Source organism: Tauraco erythrolophus, chromosome 3 (assembly GCF_009769465.1).
Source record: "Tauraco erythrolophus isolate bTauEry1 chromosome 3, bTauEry1.pri, whole genome shotgun sequence".
Lineage (NCBI taxonomy): Eukaryota > Metazoa > Chordata > Aves > Musophagiformes > Musophagidae > Tauraco > Tauraco erythrolophus.
This window is the reverse complement of record NC_141467.1, coordinates 39,751,659-39,776,800: the sequence shown is the minus strand read 5'-3', so window position 1 is coordinate 39,776,800 and position 25,142 is coordinate 39,751,659. Positions and strand designations below refer to the sequence as shown.

Here is a 25,142-nt window from a genome sequence, read left to right as displayed (position 1 = left end):
ACTGCCTCAGCAAGCACCAGTGTTTCGTCTTTGTTAGGACATTCTGTTTATTGGGGGACAGTTACCACCATCCCATCCTGGGAGTCCTGGTCTCGTCTGCCCTTTGTAGCCTGGGAAGTCCTCCTCACCATGTCTGTGATAGCACTCCTATGTGCTATTGCCTTCTCTAAAAGAGACTTCAGATGCCAAATGTGTGCAGCTGTTTGCACACTCCAAGGCTGGAAAGAATAGCCAGACTGAGGATGTTAACTTCGGGATGCCTGTTGCAAAATTCCTCTTGTTAAGCCTTACCTGCTGCAGCTCTATCCAAAGATGACTATAAACCAAAGCTACTAAACCCCAAGACCTCTTTCTCCGCCATTTCTTTGTTGCTAAACCCCAGGACCTGCTTTGTCTCTTCTGAAATGTCCTGAATTTTTTTTTCATACTTGCTTCAAAAATTCCTGTAATAATCCCTTTTAGTTTAGGGAAGTTGCTGCTGCTGAGACTGGTGATGGGAGCATTTGAGGGGGATGGTTGATTAGATCCACCTCTTGGAGGTAGGGTTTACCTTTTTATGGAGAAAACTATATGAGAAGAAAATGGTACTTTGATCATCATTTGAGAGTTTTTCTTCCTAGCAAGTATTAGCATTTTAAATTTATTCCCACATTTAAATAATAGGCCTACATTTAATCTCTCCATCCTAAATATTCCACCCAAATTTGGATTTTTCTTGTCTGGATTAAATCATCTCCATAGCAGTGCTTTGAAGCTCCATTGTCCTGCAAAATTGGCATTGGTCTCTTCCAGTACCAATATTTCTGGTGTCAACAGACATCAGGAACTGGACACTGGAGATTGCATCTAGGGTCATGGGCCTTCTCAAAGCTTTACTTCAGAGTGGCCTGTGTCACAGGCAATGTGCAACCTTGCTTACAAGGGAAGGTTGAAAAATGGGACTCATCCTTCATACAGTCAGGATCTCAGCTGAAATGAACATTTCCTTCTTGCTCATGACTCTTGGGTTTTCCATCATTCTTCTTTCAGATAAACATAATTTAAATTATTATTATTACTATGTCCTATCACCTTAGCAATGCATCAAAGATAAAGAATTATGGATGGACCTGCAACTGCATGTTTTGTCACCAGTATAGAATATTTTTAGAATTGAAGTGTTGGGTGTTGACCTTGTAGTCCATTTTGTTACACAGTAGCTTTTCTGAATTTAGCTGAACCCTCTAAATATCACTCTGCTAACACCGATTCAAGAAACCACAGAAAGATCTTCAAGAAAACAGGAGGACAAAACTGCAGAAAGGAAGAAAAACATTTACAGTTTTTAAATCTTCATTCATCTTGCCAAAAACAAGATGTCAGAGAGGTTTTCAAGCACTAAACTACTTCTGCGCTCATCAAAAGTTTCAGTATTGACACTGTTCTTGCACAACTACAATAATATCAATACCTCTCCAGTGTCAGGATTGTTCTCCCTTATGTGAAATACTCACTGTGTCAGTGAATCCACTCTTCTCCCTCCTTCTGGAAATTAAGAAAAAGAAAGATGAATCCCCTGGGTCATTGGTATGTGTTGATGTTTGAAAGTCTTCCCCTGGGGTTGTCTTCCCAGAACATAGAATTTGAGGTTTGTGCATTGAAAACTGATGCAATGAATGTTTCTTTAGAAAATACTTCCTCTAATGTACTTATAAAGCAGAAAGTGTCAAGCTGTTTACTCTCTGGTCACTTTTTCACTTTTTTCTATCAAAAACTTGACTGTGGGTTGATTACAGCTTTTATGTGATAAAATAATTCAGGTGTACTTTCTCCTGGTTTGAAGGACCTAAGTGAGACTTAAATATGCTCAGCTCTTTGCAGTTGTCTATGCTTTCTAGCACTGAAAAGTAGTATATATTGCAGGATGCCTCTAACATCTTGAATTTTATCCTTAACTTTCAGATAGCATCTATCTCAGCCCTGTGCTGCTCTTTAAGGCAGGAATGTCCTCATTGTCCTCTTCAGTGTTGGAGATGGAGATCTTCCAGTACATTGACATCCATCAAACTGATTTCATCGAGGTAGGAACTATACTGCTGTGGAATGACGAGTGCGGAACTGGCGCCCTGGAGGTCTGTGCTCTATGTGCCAGATGAGTGTTTGCCAATAAGGTTATGAGCAGGGTTCCAGGTCGAGCATCAGGTGTGCCACGTTAGCTTCACAAAGCAAAGCTGCAAGGGCAGAGTTTGTGCTGGGACCCTCTGGGTGGAAGAGAGGTTTGCAAAGACCTCCACAGATCAGATGGCTGCGGGCACACTTTGAGTGTGTGCAGAGAGAGGCTCCGCTGAGCCCAAATGCACCCATGTGGGAGAAGCAAGCCAGATAAAATGCTCTCAGTTGCTTTACGTCAGAACTGATTTTTGAAGGTTTGCTCTTGACAAGGAGAGGAGTCAGTCCTGTGCTGGCTTGTGCTTTCATTTCTGTCAGTTCCCTGTGAAAAGGCAGAAACATAATCAGTCCAGTCAATATCATTTTTTCTTTAAAGCTATGAGCACCACTGAATCCTCACAAGGATCACCCGTGTAATTTAGACATAACGCAATTTCTGCAACGCACACAGGTCAGCATCTAGTCTAACTCCTCTTCCACTGAGTTTTAGATTCATGATCAATGTTGCGAATGCCTAAGCATGGGTACCCTCCTTGTTTAAAAAAAAAAAAAAAAAAAAAATCAGGACTCTTAATCCTGGGGATTCATCTAAGTAATTCCTCTCCATTCTGAAGCCTTATAGCATGCATGACGTTGCTGTGATGGGATGCAAATGAAACTGTCTTCCAATGTGACACTTCTTATGTTCAAATCCAAACACAGCAGCATCCTGGGTGATTTAATTGTACTGCAATTCTTTCCTTCCTGCACAGGATCTTAAGGAATGGGTGGCTGTGGAAAGTGATTCTGTTCAACCAGACCTGAGGAAAGAAGTAATACGAATGATGGCATTGGCAGCAGACAGACTTTCAGCACTGGGAGCCACTGTTAATTTAGTAAACCTGGGATCACATCAGGTGCTTGTCTGATTCTTGCATTTTAAATGTCATATTTACATACATGGTCTACCAGTTACATTCAGTGCTATGTATATGCATGTTATAACTCCACTGATATGTTCTCTGGCTGAGAACAAACTTGCCAGACCACACAGATAATCCAGATGCAAATAGATGTTCTCTACATAGCAGGGACAGTTTGATGCTTTTAACTGGAGGGAAGCAATTTGCAAAAGTAAAAAGCCTGAGTTTTTTTTACCAGGGCTCATTTTTACATTCTTCTGAGTAACAAAGCATGATGGTTAATATATCATTTGTCATCAAAGTCTTTATATGAGGGAGGTAGCTTTTACAAGGAAAATATTGCCAGACAGAAAGGGCTACCTATCTTGAGCATCGTTTTTGATTTTGAGAGCTTCTGACAAAAGCTCCAAGTCATTTTCTTAATGATTGTTGAAAAGCAACAGGAAAGAGTTAATCTGAGAGACCTGTCTCTAATTTACTTACCTTACTGTAGCTGGGGGCTCCTTCCTGCCCTGGGCTGTTAGGTTTCTATTCTAACAAGAATCCAAAAGTTCACTAGTAGTGATTCCGTTTTCCTTCCTACGAGGCTTCTGGGGAGGATTATGAGAGTCTTAGCACAAGGACCTTGCAGTGCAGCAATACTTTATTATTTCAGGTTATGTCATTTAATAGTTGTAATACCTTTAAAATTAAAACCTTATCCTGCACTTGGCATGCAATTAATTATGTTTGCCAAAGTATTTAGCAACAGTCTGTGTCAATAACAGGAGGGAATGGATTACCTGTTGTTGAAGCAGAGACTAGAGACATTTTTCTCTGCCTACGGCCAAAATATTGTTTCATAAAGTTTTTTCCTTTGATCGCTGGGCAAGAAGCAGCTACACTTTTGGTTTGCAACAGAGTGATATTGGTGAATACAAGGGAGTACACATTCCTTCACTACTCATTTCTCTTTCCTGTGAGACCACCAGACTCTTTTGGCCAACATGGAGAACTGTTTTGCACAGTGGTACATTACAGGATTAGTTTAGAGCCTTAACTTGTTTTTAAGACAGCCTGAAATAGATGCTACTGCCTCCTGCCAGCAAAACTTTATTTTGTTTCTGTATTTGAGGTTACAGGCCTCCTGCCATCTGTCTGTGGCAAACTCAAACCCCAAATTAGTTTGTGTGGCTTTTGACTATTTCATTGTCACAGCATATGCTTTTGTCACTCCATCACACAGTCAGCTTTGTCTTCTCCAGTGCAGGGAAGTAAGAGTTTAGTAACAAGTACACTTACGACAGTAAAACCTTGAAGTAACACCATAAAGTCCCTGCAGAACCTAAACAGGTGGAGAAAAAAAAAAAAATCTTAATTTCTCTGGGTAGGTTAGAGCTGGATTCAAAGTCAGATTTGTGGACCTGATCAATCAGAGCCAACTGAGTATGCAGAAGTATTTTTTAATCCTGAGAATTCAATTTTTTTATAACACTTGGAAGTTTTCAGAGGTTTGTTCTTCTTTTGTCGTGCTTTTCACTATTTCTCTGCAGTTGCCTGATGGCCAGGACCTCCCACTGCCTCCTGTGATTCTTGCGGAACTGGGGAAGGATCCACAAAACCCCACTGTATGTTTCTATGGTCATGTGGATGTGCAGCCTGCCAAGAAGGAAGATGGCTGGAAAACTGACCCTTACACACTGACTGAAATCGGTGGTGTGTACCTGGTCATAAGTTTCGTGTTATTTGAACACGTGACTCTGAGGTTCTGAGTGGAAGGAGGCTCCCTGTATATTTAACCAAAGCATTAAGACTTCTCCCATAGAAATCATTGGGAAAAATTCAGCAGCTTTGAGTCTTGATGACCATGCTGTGATTAGTGATGCTTATCAGTTATCATCTCATATTTGGTGTGCAAGAGCCATGTGAGGTTAATGTTGCTTTACAGAGAGCATTCAATAGAGAATCCATTTCTGCTTTAAAATTCTTGTTGGGTTGCTGGATCAATTGTCCCTCACACTTCCTCTTCTTGCTTCATAATCCTTTAGTACCTTCACCAAACTGCTGGAACTGAGTGTTGATGGTGGAAGAAGGAGAGGACTCCCCCTTAGTGTAATCATTCTTCCACTACAGCCAGCTGAGCATGAAAAGCTCCATTGACTGAAGGAACAAAAATGGTGGATGGAGGGTTAGCACATGACTAAGACCCCAAGAACCCAGAAATCCTAATTCCCAGATCTGTACTATAGCTGTTAAGTTGCCCTTTTCCATCTCTTTGAACAGGTTTTGAACAGCCTTACTGGGGTAACTCTTCGGCCTCCAGTGGGGAGTGTCACAGAAATCTGTCATTGTACACAAAACTGAGATCTATCTCTCTATATAACTGTACAGTTGAATGCTTAAAAGTTATGTACCTAGACTTGTAGCTTTATACTTCTACTGTGGTATTTTTCTGTGGGGTTTTTGCTGCTTGTTACCTGGGCTGGCTGATGTGTACAGAAGCTGCATGTTGTGCCAACTCTCCAGACATGTCTGGAGTGAACAAACAGCTCCTGAGAATAAAAGTGAAGCTCAGAAATTGGTATATAGCAGAAACTACAATATGATATATACAAGGGGAAAAAAGTGTACAAGTCCATTGGGAAACATCCACTACCTTATTTAAAACAAGTCAATGAAATCACGATTCTTTTGGCACTTGACACACCACTACAGCTTCTGTGGCAACATGAATTTGCTAATTGCATAGAAGTGACAAGAGATGTTTCAAAGATTGCTTAAAAACTTTCCCGTCGTTTTTTTGAAGGAAATCTCTATGGACGTGGAGCAACAGATAATAAAGGACCTGTCTTAGCTTGGATAAATGCAGTGGAAACATTCAGAGCCTTGAAATTAGTAGGTATCAATGAGAAATTATTATTGTTGTTGTTTTATAATAGCATCTTTCTGGAGGGATGCACTTATCTTCCTGAGTTAGATGATACATCTTTGTCCCAACAGACTACATGCATTTTGAAACATTAGCTTCTTTCTAATGCTATATCCAGGGCAGTGGTCCCACTCCAGTAAGAATCTGTCCTTAAGCATTTCTATTTTGAACAGTCTGTATGCAATGTAAGTATGGTGCTGCTGTGATTGCCCTGCAGAGGAAAACACACTGGGGAAAGCATCCGATATATATCACATACATTAAACAGCTTTGATATCCAATTCTCTTGACAGCTTTTAAAATGGTAAAATAACATACATCACAGATTGGTCACAAAGACTCACCTCTGCTGTTACATGCTGCCAATCTTTTGTTCTGTCTGCTTACAAGTTATCTTCAATTTATGTGCATGCATGAAGAAACCAAGTATCAAAAAATGCTCATACATAACGAGCTGTTCTTTCAACAGTGTATTACATTTATCAAAGCAAATGCTTTAAATGGATGCAGTAACCGAGTATAAATATACTTACTTATAGCCTGACATAGCTCTAAGAATGAAACCTTTGCCTAAATTATCACAATGACCAACATAGTTATCTTCAAATCAGTCTGCATATTTAATCATTTTGGGCTAGTTGTAACTCCAATGCAAAGTTAAACCAACATATAGTCTAAGCTTATATCTTGGTTAGCAAGCTTCCTTTAAGGTGAATTTTCACATGTTTTGTTAGATTGTTGAGAAATAGTTTTATGCTCTGTTATGACATTATGGCACAAAGTAAGCCTAAGTCTTGACTTTTAAAGTCCTTTTGCAACCTTCTGGAAAACTGATACTTTTCGTGCATCAATAGTACTGAATTGACCTCAGCGTCTTAAGTGCTAGCAAACTTGAGTTATTATGAACTAACACACGTTATTTGCCTACAGATTAGCTGTTGTAAGTGGATATGGTTATGGGGCTATCTTTCTGCATCTGTCTAGTTTTTCAAATCACTAATAGCTATTTTGGCATTTTAACAAGCAAGCAAAAAGAAATCTTTGTCATTTAAAACCTTTCCCTAGAAAAGAGCACAGACTGTCAAACAATATTCATGAATAGTTTGTTTCTAAATTTTTTTTGTGGTGGTTTGATGAACCATTGGTGAACCCATCCATAACACAATTTCATTTAATTTTACACACTTGTTCTTGGGTTTAATCTGAGCATTGAATCAAAAGAGAAAACATCTTAAAACCTGTAATGAGAAAATGAATTGGAATGGGAAACTAACCTCAAATTTATTTCTCTGATGGGATATGTCAGCATTTCCAACTCTCACTGTTCCATAAAAGTTCTCTTAATTACCCTTGGAAATACATCTGTATGAAGTAGCAGGCGAACAGATTAATGAGTGCTAAAAGGACAATTATAGTAGAATCACCAGCATTTTTGCCACCGTGTGAGTAACTCTGGAAATAGATAACATGTTGGGAAAAGCACAGCAGTGGACTTTTGCCAGTGGTTCCTGCATGGGCACTAACAGTGGAAATATAAGAGGCAGGAAATTTTATGTGAAAATTCAACTGTTATTACATAGTTAGACTTTCCAAAGCAATAAGAATATTTAATAGTACTGAGAGAAAGCCCATTTAATGAGACAATCCAGCAAGTTTTCTGAAAACACAAAGAAGGAAAAAAGACATAACTTATTCTCCTTCAAAATGAAAACTAGAAAAAAAAAAAAGAGGAAAATCAAGTTTTTCTGGGGAAATCTGTGTATATATTTATCACTGCCCTTTCTACTGAAGCAAGCTATATATTCCTTGTCCTTTTTTACCTGACACAACATGTACTGCAAGCCAGTCTGCTTTTGTTTTTAGAGTTTTTTCTTTTCAAAAATGCTTGTTCCTTACTCTGACTTCTCTAATGTTTATTTAGGCTATGCCAGTAAACTTCAAGTTTGTAATTGAAGGCATGGAAGAAGCAGGGTCCTTGGGGCTAGAAAAATTACTTGAAGAAGAAAACCAGTACTTTTTCTCTGATGTTGATTATATTGTCATTTCGGACAATCTCTGGCTCAGCAACAAGAAGCCTGCCCTTATATATGGGAGTCGGGGCAATGCCTGCTTCTTTGTGGAGGTAAAGGACACAGGTTCATTTCAACTGGGCTCCTGACCAGTGAGCAGTGATGTACTTGTAACCACATCTGTATCTGCATGTAGAGAAAGCCTGAAAGCGATCTTAATATTTACAAACACAGAGCTTTCTTCTGTGTCCGTTTTCACTTGTGCAGATTTCCTCTCACATTTCAGTTCAATTAGCCTTATTTACTTTCATTAGCTCTTCTTCAATCATCATTTCTCCACTTACGCTCTCTCTCCTTGATCCCTTTCCTGTCTCATTATTCTTCTGCCTCTCTCCCAGTCTATTCTCATCACCTCCTCCGTACATCAACTCCGTGTTCTCTTGCAGCATCATCCCTGCACCTCCGACTCTCTCTCACTTCAAACCCATTTATTCTGTTGATCTGCCCTTTTGCAGCAGATGCTGCTTAGTGCAACGTCTCTGCCTAAAGGGACTCAGTTTAGTTGGATCCCTGGGTTTAAAAGCCAAACAAAATTTTTGTAACCATTGACAGAAGCAAAAAGTAGTGCACTGTAGTATATTTAGCATCCAGCATGAGCTACTGTGAAATGAAGAGCACAGTAAAATGTGAAATTTCTCATCTGGAAGCTTCCTGATGAAGCATAAAAGGAATTCAGAGAGAAGATTAAAGAACTAGAGAACTGAAGAAAAATTTGCATTAACCTTTAAGTCTGGAAAAGAATGAAATGTCTTTTTAAGCAAAAGAGCCTTGGCAGTCTTGATTCAATTCTTTTAAGTCTTGCTTAAGAAAAACGACGCTATTAAAACATCAGAAATGATCTCTGCCTCCTACCAGACAGTTGGCTGTAATGAGGTTTTGAGAAGAATAAACAAGTTCGTTGCAGGAAAATAGTCTACAATAAACCTGCGTATGAAAATATGTCTGGAAAAAGAACCCATTTAATAAACTAAATGCCTTTCTATTCTAAAGCCATGTGATTCAAGAGACCTCTAAATTCTTATTTGTTGCAATCTAGAATTAAGGTTGGACATATAATTTTCTTAATGCCAAACAAGTAAGGTTTTCTTGCCTTTGTTATGAAGATTTTGCATTAAATAAAAAGGATTGAGAACTTCAAGAATTAATTCTGCAATGTTACAAACACCAATACGCAAGTGTTTCACTTACGATGTATTTAATCTTACTCTGAAGCAAAGGAAGGAATGGAGAGGGACCTTTTGCTCTCAAATGCCTGTAAGTGCTACAGGCAGCTGAATTTTTCCTTAGAGGTTAACAAAGGAGCCCTCTCTTCTCTTTACTAAAGCGGATTGTCCCTGACTTGATGTTTTCTATTCATTTCTGGCCTTGTTTAAAGTCATTGATTGCTGTGGAAAACAAACACTCGCAGAAGGAGGAGGTAGAGAGTGGTTGTATGTAACCAGTGTTTTTGGTACAGGTTGAATGTGGCAGCAAGGATCTTCACTCTGGAACTTTTGGAGGCATCGTTCATGAGCCGCTGATGGACCTGATAGCTCTGCTGGGTAATAACATGCATCATTGCTCAGGAGTAACTGGGCAGCAACGGCTAGCAATCAGCCTAATGCAGATCAGTGCCACGTTTAATTGACCTGAGTAAGGCAAGTCTAATTGAAGCAAGATTCCCAGCTTTCCAAATCTCAGCATAGCTACAGTGGTTGCAGCTGAGGAGGGGAATGTCCCTGGCAAGGCCAGGACCTCAGACGTCTGCCTGTTGGGCTGTTGTCAGTTCTGTGACTATCAAGAACATTTAAGGATTGCTGGCAACTCGAATACACACAGAGGTAGTGAAACCTGACTTTCTAAAGCTAATTTGTATCTCAGTAGGATGACGTTTTCATGTCAGCAACTGGGCTGACACACTGTGTGCTACACACACAAACAGCAGCTCAATGCCTTTCTTAATAAGTATGAAAACACATCAGGTTAGGTGCCACAACTTGATGGATGTGAACAATTATTAGTAGTTAGTTGTTAGGCTTACTCATTCGGTAAAGAGTTAGAAGGGAAAAGGTGTTGTGGTTGTCAAGTGGAAAAAATAGGTCCCACTTGTACTGGTATCTCTTATTTTGTAGACAGCCTTGTGGATCCCACAGGACGTATTCAGATCCCTGGAATCTATGACAGCGTCGCTGCCCTGACGGAAGAGGAGAGGAAATTGTATGAATCGATTGAATTTGATCTAGAGGAACATAAAAATAATAGTGATGTGAAAAAATTCCTCTATGGCACCAAGGTAACATAAAATCTGTGTAAATGGTCAGCAGAAAAAAATTAAATCATCCATTTGTAGCATTTATGTACTGAAAGATGTTTTCAGTCAATGGCAAACTCAACCTAAAATAAAGGAACACAGAGCATTAAAAGGTAAATAAAATTGCTGAAAATGTAAGCTACTGCATCTGGGAAAAGTGATCCAAAATGTAAATAATCAATGAAAAGGAATAAGGCAAAACTAGCAGCATTGCTCTCCCTCTCTTGCACTGCAGATCCTCTCCCTCTGTGCCTAACCAGCCAAACAAAATAAGCATTAAACCACCTGCATACAGGTTACATAGTAGGAAAGAAGTCGTATTCAGCTCTGAAAAATGAGAAGCAGCTTTAGGCAGGTGTGTTTTGGGGTGTTTTTTGTTTAATTCAGATTTTGATATCTGCAGAGCACGCCAAAAAAGCACCCAAAGCTATAAGCCTCTCTGTGCCAGTATTTGAAAATCATATGCTAAATAAAAACCAGCAGGTAAGGGCTGACTCAGAAAGATCTCTCTGCATAAGAGTGGCAGTTGGGAGAAAGGAAAGGAGTGATTCAATTTTTTTTATCGCTAATGTAATTATACTGGCATAACTGTAATATGGATGCTTTTATTTCCATGAAAAAGCTTCCATATTAGCCTAAGCTAGACCGTAATAATCAGTAATATAGAAGTATAATGTAACTACACTATATAAGTTTTGATGCTTTACCTATATGAGGATGAAGTGATGCGGATTTTATGCATACATAAAGCTCTAGTCTCATAAAACTGGAGTAGAAGGAAAGGAGCAGCGCCCTGGAGTTCTGCATGAAGACCAATTTATAATTTATTTATTTTTCCTTTCTTCCTTAGAAAAAACAGTCTTTTTTCCTTTTTAACCCTTCTTATCTTCTCCAGAAAAGCAGATCAACTTTTTATTGAATGTTATCATCTTACCTCTTTTATTATTTAACTCTCATTAGTAGAATTTCTTCCCTGGTATCATCTAGGAGAGGTTTGGCTAAAGTGGTTGCAGATTTCTCCTGTGAGAAGCTCTGAGATCAACGAACAGTCAGATCAGAAGTTGTTCTGGTTTTAATTTTTCACTAGAAAAATTTACTTCCAAGATATTTTAAAATAGTGCTCCACTTGTCTTGTTGTATATGAAAAGCTGTTTTTAACCAAATATTTCTAGGAGTAAACAAATGTTGACAGAAAGTAGTGTTTCTAAAATGAAAAGATATGTGTATGGTTTTAAATTGCAAATCAAACATCTTTAAAATACAGAAATCTCCAAATACAAATTTTAGGATGGAAAGAGTTTGTTTCTTCACATCAATTTATGTCAATTGTGAATGGGTCCAGTGTCATTCCTTATGTTTTCCATGTTGTTTTTTTTGAAGGAAGAAATTCTTCTACACCTGTGGCGTTACCCTTCTCTTTCTATTCATGGGATTGAAGGAGCTTTTCATGAACCGGGAATTAAAACAGTCATTCCAGCAAAAGTCATCGGCAAATTTTCAATCCGCCAGGTCCCCCACATGGACCTTTTGGTTGTGAAACAACAGGTAAGAGACAAACCTTTTCTTTGGCCTCTACTGTGTAAACTAAGTCTCTCTTAGCACCTCACAAATTTACATCCAAAGTAGTAAACTGAATGTTTCTAGCGTTTATCTGTTTCTGAGAGCAGAGCAGGCATGTGGGTGTAAGCTTGAGTTGCAAGAAGCTGAACACTTCTGAGTGCCACGTGTTTTCCCCGCAGGTGATGGAGCACTTGGAGGGTGTATTTTCCAAGAGGAACAGCCCAAACAAACTGAAAGTGTCCATGCCTTTGAGTGCGAAGCCCTGGCTCGCTGATGTTAATGGTCCACTATACAAAGCAGCAAGAAGGGCAATAAAAACAGGTATGTTCTTTCTTTTTTGTCAGTCCTTAATGTGCCTGCAAGTGCGCAGGGGAATTGTGCTCATCCATAGAGCAAAAGGGATTTGCCAATTTAGCACTAGAGTCACTTACTCCTATGAATCTCATTGATTTTGACAGAGCAACTTGGTCACACCTTCTTCCACACCATGCTGAACTGGGATATATTCAACAGGAGTAGCTGAAAGACCTCATTTAGGTTTTTTGTGTACTGATACAAAGCCAGAGCTTTGTAGAGTGCAGCTGATTCATGAAATCAATTGGCTATGCACTTGGAACAATTCCTACTCAGAAGCCCTTAGTATCAGCTATCTGCTAAAATACATGGTAGCAGAAGAAAGCACCTTTATTTCACTTAATAATGCATTAATTCTTCCCGTGTATTTCAGTTTTTGGAGAAGATCCAGATTTTATTCAGGATGGTTCAACAATTCCTGTTGCCAGAATGTTTCAGGCTATAACGCAGAAAAGTGTGATAATGTTTCCAATCGGAGCAGCTGATGACGGGGAGCACTCCCAGAATGAGAAGATAAGCAGGTCTCTCTTATTTGTCCATTTGTGCTAAAGGAGAAGCGGGTAGAACTGAAGTCCCCGGGTACTCATGTGTAAGCACTGCCAGATGGGAAGCTTTTCTCTCCACTGTACAGCCTCAGACCACTGTCTCTGGCAAACTGGTTGCTGTGCCAAGAAAGCAAAAATTCCCAATCCACTGCTACATACTTTTTATGAAGTGTTTACTCAGTCTTTAAATACATCGCACTGGCAATTTTAATTTCACTGCCCATTAAATTTGCCTCTGGTCTGAAAGATGATGATGTAGATGAGCACCTTTCCATCACAGCATCAATTTCAAAGTATTCCAGTTGGACATACTCAGGCTAATGGTTAAGGGTTTTAATGAGTTTCAGTATAAATGGATATAAAGGTGTACTTATTCTACAGGGACCAAAACTAATGTAATTATATCAAAATTATCTTAAACTTGCCGCGTATGTTCATTCTTTGAGCAGCTATGGAAAGACACTATTCAGCGTGTTGCCTGAACATTTGTACAGCTTCCAAGTCAAGTCATGTAGAGCTCGAGGAACTGGAGAATCTTACAATAATTATCTTGTGTTTCCTGTCAGTATAGCCCCAACCCTTCTAGCCACAGACAATAGCAATCAGGGAACATAACACTGGAAAAATTTTTCTCAGTGAATCCTTCAGAGGAATGCCTGTTGCAAGGTGTGCAGGATTTCTGTGCACTTCGTCCTGTTTTTTTTGGGAAGCTGCCTCTTCCTGCTGCTCTTTGCAATGTAGATGAGTGAAAGCAAGCCAAATCTGTGCCTTTCGCATAGGAGAGGAAAATGAAGTTACCTCTCTGGCCATTTATTTTGGCTGGATCAGTTATGCTCATGAATCAAATTTGCCATTCCAGCAGAGAGCTAAAACACAGCAATCCTTTTCTCATCCTTGAAGAGGTGAATTTCTTCTTACCCTCTTCCAGATTAGAATAAGTCATGTTACAAGACAATATGAAATAGCTGACAGAGTGATTTCACATGCCAAATTCGTCACTAATAAATCAGTGATTTTTGTAATATGGAGGGTGGTTTCTGTGGGTTCTTTTTGGTGACCGATCTTGCAAATTCCTCTGAAGACATTGAAAACTTCACTGCACTATGTCACTAATTTGGACAGCACAACAGCCTGACAGGACTTTATTCTCTTTCTTTCCTTCTTCACAGACACAACTACATTGAAGGAACCAAAGTATTTGCAGCCTTTTTGCTGGAGATATCAAAGTTACATCGACACTTACACAAAGCTTCCAACACAGAAACTAACAACTGACAGTCCATCACAAGAAAACTAGAAAAGCATTTTTTTAGTCTTCAGCTTTCTAGCATCTTGATCTGGAAAGACACATGCATCACATTCAGTGAGTCTGAATTTGTGGAAAAAAATAAACGCCATGATATTACTTGGTGTACTATTAAATGGCATGCATTCGTGATCTAGTCAATCAAGTGTTCTTATCTCTAATGCTATAAAATAGGGTTAGGGATAATTCATTCTTACTGAGCGGATTATGTTACATTTCAGTTTTAAAATTCAGGGCAAAGGGAACTTTGGTATATATTTTATTAAAATTACTTTATTTCTGTTTTGTAGTATGCCCATGACTATGGTGTCTAGCTTTTATTTCAGTGTCTCAATATGATCAATTTGCAACACTGTTGTTTCCTCCCCACTATATACAAAATTTCACTATTTAATTATTTCAAGAAAGGTCCACTATCATGTTAATCTCTTCCCTGTCCTTCACAGAAGGCTGTAGCTAGGAAATGCAATACGATTGGCTTGCTGAATTTGATGCAAACACTTGCCTATGGACATTTATTTATGGGAATAATTACTGAGGTCAATAGAACTACAACAGTAAATAAACATTTCTAGGTCTGGATTCTGCCTTTTCCTCCACCATTTAATCCAAATCCCTTCTTACTGTGCTGTGAGCACAGTATTAAGAATCACTATGTAATATGTTTGCATAATGTGACTTCCTTTTTGTACAACAGAAAAAAGTTTTTGTAAACATCTGTTCTGGCCAGAGTCTGTCATCAGGAGGGCATTTTTCCTTCCAAATAGCAACTGGTTGCTGCTAATTACTTTTAAAGCATCAGTTTACATCGATAATTAAATCAAAAGCAAATGATGTATTTCAAAATGAAGGCAATAGTTGAGAGTTCTGTTTGTTGTTTAGGCAAAACACCTAGCACAAGTTACACAGCTCACCTATTTTTTTTTTTATCTTCACAATGTGATTCTTATTATAACATGTAGTTATTTCATGCACAACCAAATTGACTGAACCAGATTTAAGCAAAAACTTAGTAGTGTTATCCCTACTGTTAAAACAAACGACATTAAATTACAGAAATGTTTGGTGTCTTTCCTTTCTCTCCTGCTCCCTCTATTGCAAAAGCCTGCAAGAATAAAGGTGATTAAGGGCATGAGGTGTGGATGTGAAGTCTATAGAAGGGAATATTGTACAAACAGCTGAAGTGGAAAGTTACTAGGATAAAAGCCTTAGCTGAATTTAAAAACATAAATAAACAAGCTTCTGATTTTTTAAAATCATAAATAAACAAGCTTCTGATTTTTAGTAGCTACCCTGACATTCCTGGCAGCTGGACATAAAGGTGACTGGCCTTTTAATAATTCTAGGAGCAGTAATAATCTGGGATACTTAGGTTTCCATTTTCAGGTTTCCCCGGGGCTGTGAGGCTTGCAGTTCAGCTGGTAAGCGCTGAGTAAGGATATTGGCTGCTGACAGCATTTGAGGGGAAAAGGAAGACCCAGCTCAATCTCTTTTTGTTGCCAGTGTCAAGAGAGAGGACTCCAAGACAAGGACCCAGCCTCCAAGATCAGAAGACTCCAGTTTGCACATCATCAGGACAGGTCCTCTGCAGCCTCTCAGTCCCCTTTGCCTATTTAAACTATTTAGGAACCGGTATGGTATGGAATGCTGCAGAGAAGAGCACTCCGGCACCTGCACAGGACTCCAGGCTGATCGCTCCGTGCTTAAAAGCTATCGCTCCATAAAGATAAAAGACTGAGTTTTGCGAAGTACTTGAAGACGTACAATTGATATAAAACATTGTTTGCAATCTCCTGCTTTGCAGTGGCTTTACAAAGTGACCTCAACATCATTGAAAGAAACAGCGCCTTATAGTCCAGTTAAAATCATGTGTGTGAAATGCTGGGACCAATGAATTATGCAGGCTGTCTTCACATCTCCTTCAGTCCCGTAAGAAATAGTAGAAAACTTCAAAATCAGATTTTCCTGGCCATGAAAGAAAGCACTGGGGAAGCCACTCCAGCCCATGAGGATATCCAAAGCTACTCTTTTCCTGCTTAGATCAAGACAGGGCATCCACCAGTCATCCTGTCTTTTCCTTTATTCCTGTTGTACAGCATCTCATCAGCCTTTCGAAAAAGAATTGGTGTGTGTTTTTCTAAGGTCTGTACTGTTATACGCCATTTCTAGCAATGTTATTTCTTTAATACCTGTTGCATTAACAGGTATTTGTTGGCACAGTGGGTTAAAGATAACTCTAAAAAAAACCAATATTAGATATAGGATTCAAGTTCACTTCTATTTGTTAGCCTTACTCTAGATATGTCATATCCCATATCAGAGCAAAATTCTTGTCCATGGTGCTACACAAATACTACAATACGTTTATTAGCACAGTTTATACAAAGTCACAGAAAAGGGACACCAAAAAGAGGTGACTTTTCAGTGTGTATTACTGGCTAAATTTTATTCCAGACTATTTTTTACACTGTGATAAAGGTCTCCTGTTAATTTGTGTTTACTTCAGGGTAAAGTGAAGTAAACACTTAGGTTTCGCAGTTGTTGTGGTTTTTGGACTGAGGGTCGAGACAAGAACCGAAAGGGAGCACCCACCAACCATGGTCCCGGGCAAAACATGACTCAGGCTTTCTTCATAAAACAAAACAATTTATTAACAGTTACTAAACAGGAGACACAAGGGAACGAAACCAGTTACTTGAGAGGAGAAAAGAGAAAACAAGGCCAGATCTTAAAACAACACCTCCCCACCCCCCTATTTTCTTCCATTCCTGGCTCTACCTGCCCCCCGGCGGTGCAGGGGGACAGGGAATGGGGAGTGCAGGTCAGTTCATCCATGTTGTTCACTGCCGCTCCTTTCTTAAAGGAGGAGGAGCCTTTACACCATTTTTTCCCTTGCTTCGGTGGATCCCCTACTCACGAAGAAAAAAGTCCCCAAACTTTTCCAACGTGAGTCCTGCCCGCAGGATTGCAAATCCTTCCCCATGGATTGTACCAGTTCGGGCTTTACCAGTCTCGGCCTCTTAGGGAGCTGCTGCCACTCGCGTCGGCGTGGGTCGTCCCACGGATTCCAGATGCCTCCACGACCTCGTCGTGCATTCCATGCCCATTATTAACAGTACCTCGTCGTGCATCCCCTGCTCCACGACCTCTCCTGGGCTCAGGCATCTCCTTCCCGACGTGGGTTTCTCCACGGGCCACGAGTGGGTCTCTGCTCCGCCGAGTACACCCTGGCTGCAGGGGGGCCGCCTGCCATCTCACACGGATTGCAAGGGAAGCCTCTTCCTCCTGCTCCATCTTGACTGACCCGGTCGTTGTGGTTGTCTTCTCTTAGATCTTAATCCCCTCTAGAGGAGCTCGGCCCGGCGGGCACCCCGGGAGCGGGGCGCTTCCCGAGTCCCCCCCCATGCGGCTTCCCTGGCGCCATCTTGAGCACATGGCGCCGGCCCGGGCCCGGGCAGCCGCCCGGCCGGGAGCCGGGAGCGAGGGCAGCGCCCTCCTGCTCTCTCCTCGCTCCTGAGCAAAAAGCCCTTTCCCGCCCCTTTGTCCCAACTTAAATAGGGCAATTCGCAGAGGCGCCAATTTGGCTCAACCTCCCCCGAGGGAGGGATGGGACTCAGATCTGGTGGCACAGGGAGCAAATCCCCTCCCCTGCCACCAGAACATCCCCCCCATCAAACTATCACAGCAGTGAAACCTAAGTACTGTTCGTTTCATCTATCACATTCCGTATAGCCATTTAAGAGGATAATTTGCTGATTAAACCTAGCCAAATAGTAAGAAAACAACTTTGTGGGGATGTCCAACAGCAGCATCTATACCTTCGAAAGCTTGATTGATGTATCAAGACTTGGATGCCTAGTGCCACTGCGGTTGTCCTACGGTACCTGAGAAACATGCCCCACAGATGGCAGATACAACTCAAAGCCTGTGTGAACATTGCCAGCGGAGCAGCAGCTGGCCAAACGCAGCACCCCAGAGCACCTCCACTAGCACTAGGTGCCTATACATAGCAGGTCAAGGGCTGCATGTCTCCCTGGTACATTGTCCCAAGTCTCCCCTCCTGTAGGCTACACATCCATGTTGTATGGAAATCACATGCTCAAGGGTGGGACCATATTTTCCTACTAATTATTAATGTGAAAGAAGAAACTGGAACATTTTAGTTTCCATTTAAAATCAGTAGGCGTAAATATGAAAGTTGCTTTTTTTATATTAGATAAATACAGTTTTTAATCCTTAAGTAATGTCTCAAAAGAGAAGACAAAAACCATGGCAGTCAGCTAAAATCAAAGAGAATGAGCAAAACAATAAGACAATAGGAGCTGAAGGCATAGAGAGATGAGCAGCATCCTGAGAGTAAGAACTAATTAGGTCACCATCTGCTTAGCCTGTGAAAGTGGAAGATTAGGTTTACTCATGTAGTTATGGTTTTCCTTTTCAGTAACATTGTTCCCAAGAAGCTTGACTGACTCCTGCTAGTCATTCCTCTCAGAATACAGCACTTAGCTTGTTTGACAAAACGTTATAAAATTCCTTGCTAGTTAAGGATGTCCATAGTCTGTGTTTGGACAGGGAAGATTGTGCAACTGTGCCTTTACTGGTAATGCAGGAGCCTGTGCCACAGCGGTCGGTGTTACTGAGGAGCCACAGACCCTTTGTTCCTGCTGGAAACTTCTGCCTGCAAGTAACATGTAAAGTTAAAATCCTCATGCATGAAAAAGTTCTGTATACAATCTTCTTACTTTATCTCCTGTTTAGTGTTTCTGGCTCATCTCCATGTTGCTCGTCCCAAGGGTGTGAAGCATGCCTGTGTAGGCAAAACTCGCATACGGGTAAGTGTACGTAACTGCATGCCCTTGTTCTCACGTACCTCCAGAGTCTGTCCCCTCTGCTACCAGAAACGCTCACTGCCAGCTATTTTCCACTGCAGGACTTTCTCAGATCCTAAAAATCATTTGCAGTTTCTCACCCCTTCTTCTTTTCACTTGCTTTCTCAAATACATCTGGTTTTAGATGACTTTTCCTCTAGGAAGGTGCTGACTCTGGAACTGGTCAGAACTGCACACGTTATCTTAGTTTTGGTGCAAGTTACTCTCTTCCAGGGAAAAAGCGTAATACTTCTGCAATACTTATTGCCCCAAGATGAAGCTTAATTGATTTTCGATTTTATACCTGGTATCACAGAATCATAGAATATCTCGAGTTGGAAGGGAGCTATAAGAACCATTGAGTCCAACTCCATCTGCGTCCATATATGTCTGTATTTTGAGCTGCAGATGCACCATGTCCTTTAAAAGGTAAGTCATTGTATAAATATTTTAAACAGAAATATAGGGATTGAAAAATATGAACAGTTCCTTGTTACTAGAGTGTATCTTTTTCTACTTAGCTCTACTGCCAAACACTTCAGTGATCTTCTCACTTGCATCCTTCAGAAACACGTCTGAAGAACAGCTTCGCATTACAGGTCATTTTGATCAACGTGTACTAAATGCTTGGGATACTGCTGCATTAGATTACATAAAAATAGACCAGGAAATTCAAACTGACCTGCTAAAAATGCAAGCGTGGTGGTATACGATTTTGCAAACTCTCTGCAGATATTTTTAACCGAAGTATGAGCTTGAACTGAACTCAGGACACTTAGACATCATTTGAATGTTTCCACTAGGTTTCTAAGGAGGTAAGTGAAAGAGCTACTGACTGTTGTAACGGGGCTTTCCAGCCCTGCCTGAGGACCAGCAGCTCCTCCAAAGCTTTTCAGCTCATTCTGCAACCCACATAGAATGAGGAGTTTGAGAGGGAGGAAAATAGAGGTGGTTCCTAGTTACTTTATCTGCTCTCACAGAGTTTTAAAAATCGCAAATACCACCTGCAAGGCATGCTTGCATCTCGTTATATCATTCCTCTTAGGTTCTTTGTCTGAAACTTGCCACGTTCACCTACTCCTCAAGGCAGGAATGACAGCTGTGTTTCTTTGTGGGCTTAAATTTTACAGGTGTGTAAAAGCGCTTGCAACAACGTAACTAGGCATTGAATTTGGATTGTATTTGCTGAGAAACTTTACCCTTGGGAGGGGAAAGAAACCAACAAAATCTTGCATAAGCTTCGATGTACACACTGCACATCCTGCCAGCAAAGAAAAACGGTCATGCTCCTTACCCGACGAGCATTTGAGAACATCAGTGTATAACTAGGAAACGTTTTCCATAAAGCTGACGGTTTACACATGTTCCTGTTTCAGTGGATGCAGCTCTAACAGGACTTGGATGCATGTGCCAGGTGGATAAGATGCTGACTTAGTGAAGACGAAAACTAAGGATTAAATCTGTGTTTCATGTAGCGTGACTTTCTTTGCAAGTTCTTTTCTGATCTGATACCACATTAAATCTTAAAGTTAACGTATTGATGCATAATGTACCAGACTTGATGTTTATATTCACAATATTTGTCTTCACAAACTTGCTTTGTGGGTTTGCAAGAGATGAATTATACAGCGGCAGAGCTGTAAATACTGGCAAGCTGGACATCTTCACACATAACAGATAATACAGGGTAATAAATGAATCTCTTTCATTTTACTGCAATGAATTACCTTTTTATTAAAAAAAACACAGTGTAACAAAAACATGTCCTTGGAGGTTTGGCGTTGTCAGCCTCCAGACAGGCTGATATATAGCCCTACTTAAAAGAAACCAGACATTGCGTACATATGCGTGAATACTACTGATGTTGCTACCTGTCTTAAAACCATTTCAGTCATCTCTCACTGTGAAGTAACACAACGTGCCAGCCAATCACGTGTTCCTCATCCTTTAGATGCAGTTACAATCTTCTATATTTTTTATTTTTTAATATCTGTAAGAATAAATCAAAGATCGTGATAGCCATGTTTTTGTATTTGTAGAGCTAAAGGGGATTTTTTCTTCTTTCTTTCTTTCTGAACTTAGAATTGAAACTGTAATCTCTGTAATAGAAACTGGAAAACGTTCAACGTGACACGCTCCTGACATGCAGCCTTCTGGCATGAAGAAACAACTGGTGGCAGAGCCTTCACATATGAATTTCATGTAAGTTTGTATCATACGCTTAGAAATTCAAGAGTTAGTATTGCTTTACCTGTCTCCTGTGCACGATTGCTTTCCTGACAAGACAGCAAGTTCTGGACGCAGGGTTCACACCACCAATTTGGCAGCAACCCTGACATTCCAGTGACTGCTTCAAATGATACAGTTTCATTTAATCACAGTGGGAGGACCAGTAAGATCTGGCAAGTACATCCTGTCTCAAGCCGTGGGTTTTTGGGTTCTGGATACTGAAACTTAGATATATAGTCCACTTTTTGTTGAAAAGCAGTGGAATGAAACACATTTTAAACAAACAAAACCATGATGAGGAGATGTTGAGCCAGCTTTGTTACCGGGGAACAAGTTGCCACTGTAACGTGCACACAGAAGTGTATGGGCCCAGAAAAAATAAATTACTCTTCAGTCACAACTCTCTCCAGGTGGTAATCTCTCTTAAAATGGGATTTTCTGAATGAAACAGCCTGAAGACTTAAAAGACAGTGTCCATGGGTGAAAAATCCAATTGTCTGATTCAGGTAACCTCAGAAATCAGCAGTAAGGAAAAAAAAAAAAAAAAAGAAGAGATCTGCTTTGTTGGTACACTCATATTGATGTGTCTAGAAAGCCATACCCACAGAAACGAGTGATGTCACTCATTTGCATGTTCTGTATTGTGTATACAAAACATTTTCAATTTTTGTGCTTGTATACAATTGCTTTATATGATCATTTATTATAGTTTACCTTTGTGATACTGGCTACTGAGATACTGAGCAGATAGCCGGTTGACTACTGTGCTAGACGTTCACGTATCATAATCGATACACACTTCTCTTATCACTTCTCAGCTGTACTGTAACTTGGCTTTAGAGGAACACAGCTCAAGATTATCCTGTATCTGATTATAGATCGTGTCCGACTCCTCAAGTGCCTTTGTGAAGACACCTCTCAGCGCACATGCAGATATCCACAGCTCTTGTGCCTCTGTGCTGCAGGCTTCAGGGATCTGCTGTGCAGCCACTTGCAGGATCGGCACTTTAAAGATGAATACGCTCTAGTGGTAACTGCTAAAGCTGCCAGTCCAAGCCTCACAACATCAGATCATAATTTTCTTAAAAAAATCAACCTTGAAAAGTCCACGTAAATGTTGTCTTTGCTTTGCAATAGGAAAGGGTTTTTTAGCTACAATTATGGCTTCAGTTATCCAAATATAAAAGCAGAAAGGATAAATGTTAAGGCGGTGAAAATTCAGCGTCACTTCTCCTAAGGCACATGTTGTGTTCCTTGCATTTGGAAAAGAGGTTGATATGACCCACCAAGGTGGAACAAGTCCAGTTGTTTCGATTCTTCAAGAGCTGAATAGAAAGCCTGTAACATTACTGGCAACAGCGGGCCCTGGTGACACGTCTCGTGGGCCATGAGAAAGGATTTGCAGGCACCATTACTCTCTTTTGTTAGAACTCATGACTCTGAGTATTCGCCTTACGATAAGGGAGAGGAACTTCAAGCATTATCCCCTTTTATTTTTTCAAATTCTTGTAACATCTACATGCAAACTTAAACTGCTCTAGTTTAAGTTTATTGTTTAAGTTTATAGTAAACTATTTTATTCTCTTGAAGCTGCTTAAAAATTTCCTTTTTCTAGATTTTATGAAATAAGAAATTCCAGCAGATCCCTTCTAAGCATTTATTAAAGCCTGTGTGCATTCTTTCTTGGTTTTTTTTTTTTTTCTCAAACATTTATATTGCAGTTATAATAACAGAAAAAGTTGGGAAACCACATAGTTTTTATCACATTTTTACTTGTTTGCGTAAGCTTCTCTACAGTACAACAGAAAAACATAACAAAAGGCACCTAGCAGCGGCTGAGCATTTTCTTCATCTGAAAACAAGTAACTGTTTGTACTTCAGACAAGTTACTTGGCACAACTGGGCTGTGAACCCACGGGATAGCACGAAGTGAGTGAGAAGGTGCAGCTTTTGATGAAGGAGCGAGTGCGGATGCCACAAGTGGTGTGACTTTGCTTGGTGTAGAAGAAATCATTCCTAACGTCCTAATGGTTAGAAAATACATTCTATATTTACAATCCATTCATAAGCTAATCTATAAACTAATTAACACTTTAATTAATCACTGACTTATTCGGTTTGCATTTTAATTAGAATAATATTTCGGAACAAAGAACAAGCATTTAAATTTTCAGCATGACTTTAAAGTACATATCTAAACTAGAATATTAAATATAGGTATGCCTGTAGACATTTAATAAAAAGACCTTAAAAATACAAAAATTAGCTATTTTGTCACAGATACAGTTTTCCTTTTACTAATAGCAGGTCTGCCTTAATTGCTGCTTCTGCAATACCAATGGCTCCCTCTTCAGGCCATTCCTAAAAAACGTTGCCTCTCTTTTTCTGCTAGAAATATTTCAATTTACAAAACTCTAGCTCTCATGATCATGCCTTCTCCCTCACTATGTTCCCCTTCAGTAAGCAGAGGATGAAATAACTGATGGACATGCTGACCTGGATGCTACAAATATTTAAATACAGCTGTTACTTGAGGCCCAGACCTACAAAAATTCTTAGGCATATAAAAGGAACTTGTAAACTGCAGAGAAAGTGAGCTTGAGGGACATCAAATGGTTGTTCTTCATATTTTCAAAATGGGAAACTAGGTAAAACAATTAGACTGTTCTTAATCAGATTGTTCTTAAAACTCCCGATGGTTTCTGTAGCCTCTTGATAATCTCTTAGAGTTCTTAAATGTCCTTATAAAGGTAAATATATATATATAACTGAAAATATCTGCTACAAATTAAGGAGTCTTCCTCTGTGTAGATTTGCTATTATACAGAGGACAATTAAAATATGTACTATAATCCTCAGGTACTGGACAAACAGATGTCCTTCTCTTACCTATGTTGTGTGCGACACTTTTATCTACTGATGCCCATATGTTTTAAACTTTGTTCATTCATTTCAATCTGTACCAAGACTCTTCATCCGAGTTCTCCATTTTCATTCCATGAACAGCTCAGGCTGTAGTGACCGCTTCATCTTCAAAACATTCTTACAGTCTTCACAACCTACTCCAGAATCGGCAATGCTGTGTCATAAGGCTAACATTAGCCAATGACTAAGTAGCTAAATGAAACTGTAAGTTGTTAGACCTAATTAGTAAGCCCGACTGTGCTGCATATACGCTCTCCCCCTCACCTTATTCAGCTCCTCTGATAAAAACTGAAAGTACAGCTTGGAGACTTTGTATCACCTTCACATGACAACCTTAGCGAACAACTGCTGTGCACCGTCTCAACCACCTAATTCTTTCCCGCTTCTTCAAAACACATATCCCATGGATTAGCACCAATTCTCACTGCCCCGCCCGTGGCGAGCGGGACCACAAAGCACAAGTTTTATTTTACGTCCGCCCGAGGACCACAAAGCACAAGTTTTATTTTACATCAGCCCGAGCACGGCACAAGCTTATAATGGTGCAATCCGAACTCGGGAGGTGAGGCCGCACGTGCACGAAGATGGAATTCTGTGCGCTCCCAACACCGCAGACACTGGCTCCGGCCTGCACCCGGAGCCGTGGCCTCACCGGCAAGCACGCTCCCAGCCGGCAGGGTCGGGGCCAGCCCCGGGCAGCCCCTCGGGGCTCCCCGCTTCGCTCACCCACCGTGGGGCCTGTCTCCCCGGCCTTTCCCGGCGAGGGAGCCGGGCGGACCAGGGAGCGGCGAGAGACCGGCGCGCCCCAAGACGGCAGCTGTTGGCTGCTGCTGCCGCTGCTGCCAGGCCCGGGCAGGGAGACATGGCGGCAGCGCGCGAATGGCGGCCGTTGGCCGCGGCCCCTCGCGCCCGCAGCGGAGCGGCACGCGAGCTCTGGCACGCGAGCCCCGTTCCGCCGGCTCCCGCCCCGGCGCCGCGTCACGTGACCGGCGCCCTGCCCGCCTCCCTCCGCGCGCCTCGCTCCGGGCGTGACGCAAA

At 40.7% G+C, this 25,142-nt stretch overlaps 1 protein-coding gene across 1 annotated transcript; it reads left to right on the top strand.

Annotated features, from left to right (window-relative positions):
- The first annotated feature begins 1,982 nt into the window (after nt 1–1,982).
- Nucleotides 1,983–14,051, top strand: CNDP1 (carnosine dipeptidase 1). Its single transcript, XM_009980692.2, has 11 exons — nt 1,983–2,060; nt 2,901–3,044; nt 4,583–4,745; nt 5,836–5,924; nt 7,880–8,080; nt 9,484–9,568; nt 10,139–10,299; nt 11,698–11,862; nt 12,057–12,198; nt 12,605–12,752; nt 13,946–14,051. Exons 1-11 carry the CDS (start codon nt 1,983–1,985, stop codon nt 14,049–14,051), a joined length of 1,482 nt encoding a protein of 493 aa, XP_009978994.2.
- Nucleotides 14,052–25,142: the final 11,091 nt, after the last annotated feature.

Bases quoted from the DNA above. Each gene is read 5' to 3' on its own strand.
- CNDP1 (XM_009980692.2), top strand. From the start codon at position 1,983: ATGTCCTCATTGTCCTCTTCAGTGTTGGAGATGGAGATCTTCCAGTAC. The intron at 12,199-12,604 runs GTATGTTCTTTC...CGTGTATTTCAG, and splicing joins AAGAAGGGCAATAAAAACAG to TTTTTGGAGAAGATCCAGAT. The intron at 12,753-13,945 runs GTCTCTCTTATT...CCTTCTTCACAG, and splicing joins CAGAATGAGAAGATAAGCAG to ACACAACTACATTGAAGGAA.